This window comes from Microtus ochrogaster (assembly GCF_000317375.1).
Source record: "Microtus ochrogaster isolate Prairie Vole_2 chromosome 14 unlocalized genomic scaffold, MicOch1.0 chr14_random_1, whole genome shotgun sequence".
NCBI lineage: Eukaryota > Metazoa > Chordata > Mammalia > Rodentia > Cricetidae > Microtus > Microtus ochrogaster.
Genome location: NW_004949096.1, coordinates 7,143,708 through 7,149,977, shown reverse-complemented (window position 1 = coordinate 7,149,977; position 6,270 = coordinate 7,143,708). Strand labels below are relative to the sequence as shown.

General features: G+C 52.0%; 1 protein-coding gene across 3 annotated transcripts in view; it reads right to left on the bottom strand.

The window, feature by feature from the left end:
• Nat10 (N-acetyltransferase 10) overlaps positions 1-6,270 on the bottom strand; it is a 45,029-nt gene that overhangs the window by 5,376 nt on the left and 33,383 nt on the right. For all 3 annotated transcript variants that reach the window (XM_013352727.2, XM_005364078.2, XM_026787749.1), the window contains exons 17-25: positions 5,870-5,971; positions 5,703-5,777; positions 5,057-5,173; positions 4,244-4,377; positions 3,998-4,046; positions 1,899-1,995; positions 1,702-1,812; positions 681-853; positions 128-247 (exon numbers count right to left, since the gene is read on the bottom strand). In XM_013352727.2, coding sequence (XP_013208181.1) covers positions 128-247; positions 681-853; positions 1,702-1,812; positions 1,899-1,995; positions 3,998-4,046; positions 4,244-4,377; positions 5,057-5,173; positions 5,703-5,777; positions 5,870-5,971 — 978 coding nt within the window. The remainder of the gene's footprint in view (positions 1-127; positions 248-680; positions 854-1,701; positions 1,813-1,898; positions 1,996-3,997; positions 4,047-4,243; positions 4,378-5,056; positions 5,174-5,702; positions 5,778-5,869; positions 5,972-6,270) is intronic.

Here is a 6,270-nt window from a genome sequence, read left to right as displayed (position 1 = left end):
GGGAGGGAGGGAGGGGGGAGGGGATTTGTAGCAAAGACATCTAAGATTTAGTACTTGTTAAAAACAAAAAGTGGGCGTGTTGTGTTAGTGGAAAGAGACCAAAATCCTGTTCCTGGACCAAGGTTACCTTCACAACTTTACGGATGATCCGGTTGAAAAGCCCCATCAACTGGCCTGAGGGTAGCTCAATCTCCTTTTCCAGATCATCCACAGACTTGTGCTGCAGACCAATTCCCAAGAGAAGAGCCTGGAGGAAGGAGAATCAACTGGAGTGGCTTTGAAGCCAGGCCTTCCCATTAAAACAGCCATGAGAATGGAGCTGTCTCTTTTGATGACACTATCTAGCAGGAATCAGAGAGCGGTAGTGTTTATTTGGTCTCGCCTCTTTCATCCTGTTACTAAGGCACCAAGAGCCACTCCTTCCTGAACTGCACTCTCGCTCACACTGCCCTGACAAACACCACTTTACAACTGCATCCTGAGTCCAGGGTAGCCTGGGCTTCCGTTAAGGCCACAAGTGGGGCAGGGGGAGTGTGGGCTCCAAGTACAGCAAGTCTGCTAACTACAGCTACGTCAGCACGTCAGCCTGCAGGGTGAGAATGGACCACCCATCAGCCCTGCCAGTACCAACAACTCCACCGTCCTCCTCCTTCTCCCCCATGGAGTCCCAGGTGACCTACCGACTGTGCAGCCGACAGGGCCAGGTCCCCTAGCTGGTTCAGGAAGTACAAGCGGGAAATGGCTGGGATAAGGTCCATGATGAGATGATAATCAACCATGTTCCGAGAGTACATCTCCAGCCGCTTCAGGTCATAGGGGAGAAAAAGTGCCTCCAGCTGCTCCCGGGCTAGGGCTGCACATGCAACAAGAGCCACATGAGTCAGGGCGGTCTGCGGTCCCCAACACACAAAGCCTTCCAGGAAGGGGCTGGATGGGCAGCTCGGCAGTTAAGAGCATGCACGTGTTGCTCTTGCAGAGGACCCAGACTCAGTTCCCAGAACCCACGAGGTAGTTCACAACCATCCACAACTCTAGGCCCTCTCTGACCTCCATAGGAGCCATGTGGTACACCTACACACCTGCAGACAACAGTCTAATGTAAATCTCTACAAACAATTTGTTGAGTTATCTTGCCATGAGTACATCCTGAGCCGGCAGTGCAAAAGTCACCCATATGCTGGGCCAGAGGCCCCTCATGCCCTAGCATTCCAAGGCACCGTCGTCCTTCCCCACGTCACTCCTCCTCCAGCTTGTACAAGAGCATGCTCTGCCCAGCTCAAGGAACCCAGATTTGCCATCAAAATAGAATCAACAAGAGGTAAGTAAATATACAAATAGGTACATGTGTAGACATAGATAAACATAAAAATGTATATAGACTTAACTGTTTATAGAAAAAAAAATCTCTCATAAAATTTTTAAAGTCTTCACTCAACTAAACTGACTTACATGCATAAAGCTCTCCACACTAGCCACAGATGCTGACGGTCTATCTGCAGTACAATTTCACAAAGGAAGAAGCAGAGCCCCAGCATCTGAGCAAGTGCGCAGGCTTCAACCAGGTTCCCCACCAAACCACTATATGAACTTCTCTTACATCCAAAACCCAGTCACAGACAGGACAGGGGAGACACTTGGGGACAGGGGCACCACGGAGACTGAGGGCAAGACAAGCCCTCCACTCCTGGGCTGGCAGCTCACCTGGCTGGGCTGCTTTTGCAATGTTCCTGTTCTGAATGATGTTCAGAGACAGGGCAGGGGAGAAGGCGCTGAACTGGTAAGAGAGCAAGGCCAGGAACCGTCTTCGGAAATCTGCAGGGCATAACCAGGCAGTTAGCAGTCTGGAGGAGCCCTAACCCGTCACCCCACTGTCCCCCTCTCCACTCCACTGGCGTTACCTTTCCAAAATGCTGCCAGCCACGCTCCCTGCTCAGCCTCGTCCTCATCAGCCAGAGTCTTCAGCATGATGCAGGAGTGTTCTCCAGTCAGGTCGTTCTAGGGAACACACATCACTGCTTGGCCCCACCACTTCCTCCTCAGAGCTTCCCACTGCTGGTAAGGGCAACTGCAGAGAAGGGCTTGGTGCTGCCACACTGCATGAGTGGCTCAGTTCACACCTGCACTGTTAGGCTGACACTGCAGACAACCTCCTAAAAGGCCATGGGAATGGAGCAGGCCTGGCCGGCAAGACTTCCAATCAGGTCTGACTTCTGCTTTGCACCCACTCCTTTCAGGGAGACCTGAGCTCAGGGCCACAAAGGCTCCAGCATGCATCCTGTCCATGCATTCCTGGTGTTCACACAACAGACGCTTCCCAACAAAGCCAGACTCCAAGCTGGCAGCCAATGTGCATATTCAGGATGGTATGGGAGAAACAGTTTTGCTATGTGGCCCAGGCAGGCCTAACACTGCTGTTGAAATGGTGAAAGGCCAGTTTTGGACTTTTACTACATAAACAAGGTCTCCCAACTGTACGACAGCACCTAACGACTTTCTGTTAAAGAACACCGACACACCAAAATGGTAGGAACAAGTCAGAGCAAGCAGCAGTTCAAGGCACAAGGACACAAGATGCCCTATGGCCTATGTGGCTCACTGGTCTCCATCCTTCCTGCATGCAAATGCCGGATTTCTAGCTCTGTCGGGACAAGCGCATCACACACACTAGCCACCTGCTGCCACCTGCCTGCCAGCACTCACATCTCCGCTCGGCTCACTTCAGACTCCGCATGGACACCAGCTTTACCCCTTCAGCACTGTGGCCTTGGAAACAGAAACAATGAGATCCCTCACAGTCTCAGTTGAACACACTCATTGCCCTCCTGTAGTGAGGGAGGGGTTGCTACCATCTTCCAAATCCTGGGTTTCTGCCTCCTGGCCTCCACAAGACCTGCACCCCTGCAGTCAGCCCTCTCTGCCTGCACCGCTGCAAATAATCTCTGTGGTGAACAAACACACATCAAGAACTTTCCACCCGACAAGTCCTCCTTCGTGCCCAACCCCACAGCTATCCTTCCATTCTGGAAAAGGTCTATTCATGTCTGGGTGTGCACCTCCCCTATCTACAACTGGGCACACCGCCCTGCTCCATCAGAACACCAGCGCTGGCAAACCCAGCGCCACCTGTCCTCTTACTTTGTGTGATTTCAGCAGATTCTAAGAACGCTGCATCAAGAGGCTATTTTAGAGCTGGGGACTAGAGGGAACGAAACCGATCAAAGCCCCGATCCCACACATGCTTAGGTGTGTGGAGTCCCCAGGGCCATCACTAGACTCCTAGGTCCTGCCTGAAAACCACACACACACACACACACACCGAGAAAGTGTTCCTGTGTTTTCTTCTGTAGTGTACCGGATGGCCGGAAACTCTCTGTAGAGTGACAACACACACAGCTTTCTCCCAAACTCCATCTAGCTCGAGCCCCACCCACCTTCTTCAGTTCTGCCCCCTTCCTGTCACCTGGCTGAGGTTTAAGCTGCAGTCCAGGCAACTGTGCTACAATAAGCATGAGGTCTTCACAGCACATGCCACTGAGGAGTGCCCTGTGTTCTGCCTGTCAGAAAGCAAGCTTCACAGCTGCTCCATGCGCTGGCTGCTCCTCCGTAGGCACTAAATCAGTTATGAGAACTCACTGCTGTTCTCACCTTCCCAACAGTCCCCTGTCTGCCTCTCTCCTTCAGAAACCACCAGAGTTGTGTTTACGAACTCGGGGAGACTCCAGCCTGCAGACTGACTCTGTAACCTGGCTAATAAGCCCATGTGTACCCTGACCACTGTATAATGAAGCACAAAGCCAAGGATGCAGCAGACCTGCCGGGAGCCATGGAGGAATCACTCTGTGACAGCTGCCTCTGAAAGAGGATAGCTGTCTGTCCCACAGAGGAACCCCTCCAAAAGCACAGGGATACCACCCAGGGCACGGCCAGGGAGAGACGAACGCTCTGTGCCAACTGTAGACACAAACCCAGCCCTTCCTCTGCCCCAAGCCTCACTCACTGGGGTCTGTCTCAGATAGACAGGAACAAATCCAGCTCGTTTCCAGAACCTACAAAAAGGGAAATGGGGGAGGGCGATCACCATTTATGCACTCTGGGAAGCAGCTGAGAGATTAAGGGAGAAGGGCCAGCAGGAGTATAGAGCAGCAGATAGTGACACGACCCCAGCTGCACAGGGAGACACCACCCACAGAACTGTCCTCTTCCGGTGCCATGGGCTGGAGCCAGACAACAGACGGGCACTTACTTGAGGAGCCTGGGGGTCAGCCCATAGGAAACCCCCAGGTAATCCAGGCGCTCTGCAGGCCTCTCATTCAACTTGAGGAGTAAAGGAGGCAGATCCTTCCGAGGAGTGATGACTTCTTCCAGCAAGCTGACGGCCTAGGATGAGGACACCATCCCCTCAGGAAAGCAGACAGCAGAGGTCTCAAGCCACCCAATATATCACACAACAAAACACAGGTTTCTTAGTGTGCTGCTATGGTTTTTAAACAGGACCCCAAGAGTCAAGTGACCACCTTAGGTACTCCATACACCTAGGCATGTGTGAAATCACAGCGTCCCCAAGCTCGCTAGAATGCAAGGAAATGCCACTTTAGAAGGGACAGGTAGGGTTCTGAAAATGCAGCATGAAACTGATTCCGGCACCTCTGTGACTGGCACCTCTGTGACCTCGGAGAATGACCCACCTTGGCCCAGTGCTAAAGCAAAGCCCACAAGCTCTCCCAGGGCAGCTCCCACGGGCACTCTATGCAGATCTGTGAAGGTTTGTAAGTCACTAGTGCAGGTCGCCGCAGGACGGCAAGTAGAACTCTGTCCCCTGGACTAATACCAACAGAGGCCGCTGGAGAGCAGTTTTTCCAACTTGCTGGGCAGCATACTTGCAGGCTGGTAAGCCAGACGCACTCCCAGAGTTTCCGCTGTGGCAGATGATGCGGGTGACCAGGCTGAGACACTCTACCAGTGTTAACGGTGGAGAACGTGGCTGGCGGTCCAAACGGGTAAGAACCCAAAGAATCCTCTCAGAGCCAGGCCTGGAGCTTTGCCAGAACAGGCTTACCTCACTGCTCACAGTGTGGATTTCTTGTGGTGTCTCAAAGACCTTCTCCTCCAGACAAGGGAACCTGCCTTCATAGTACATCTGAAGCAGCTGCAGGGCCCGGCTGCCATAGCCCATCTGCACACAGGAAAAGAACAGAGGGAAGAGTGGTCTCAGTCTGTCTAAGCCATTGTTGTCCTGCTTCTAGAGATTTGCTCATGGTCAAACTGCATTTGGAAAACGCTATCAATAAAACTCAAAGCTGTCACAGCTGGCACTGGTGGCCCACATAGTAGGGTCTGAGTTATTACATCAGTCTAGCCCACCAATCACAGCCCACTTGCAACCTGAGTCTAAGGACGGCTGGCTATGCCACTGCAGAAAGGGACACTTCTACAGCGCACTCCTCAATGAGACTTCAGAGCAACAGAAGGCAATTACGGACAATCAAACATGTCCTGAGTCCTAACACAGGAAAAGCAGTACATACCAACAACCTGGACCACCCGCCCACCCCAACCTCTGGCAAAATCTGCAGAGTACACCTAAAATGTCCCTTCTATAACTCGCTTTTTCTTCAGACACATAGGCACACCCGCCCTAAGGAGCTGTTAGGAGCACATCAAACAGCAATGCACAAGATTTGACAGGAGGGAAGATGTGTTACCCCTTGATAGTCCGGGTGAACTGCAATTCGAACAACCCGTCCACCAGAAAGGCCTCCAAAGTCTGGATCTTGAAACTGTGGGAGACACAAGCCAGTGGCTTAGCAACACAAACAGCCTCTGACAGTCAGCCTGCTAGTCAGACATGCCAGGATCGTCCCTCCCTCACCTGTTCTGACACTGTCCATGGAATCAAGTCCCCTGAAGCCTTCTTGCCTCGAGATAGGCTATTCAAAATGGACTGGCGAGAAATTTCTCCTTCGAGGCACACCTAGGGGAAACAAGACAGGAAAGGCATGAGCTAGCCCCAGATCCCAAGCTCTGTTGGTTTCCTAAGCCATTGTTTCTAGATTCAAATCCAGCACTGACTATTGGAGGCTTCACTATTGTGTCGAAGGTTATCACTAACTCAAAGGCACCCAAGAGCAAGTCAGAGCATAAGAGGGTCTCCATGGAGGTCAAGCAAGCAGCATGTAGCACTTAAACACATCAATGAAGACACAGGATATACACAGTCCTATATGGAATAGCACACAATTCCAAAAAACCCAAGTCTGTGAGAGGAAAGGC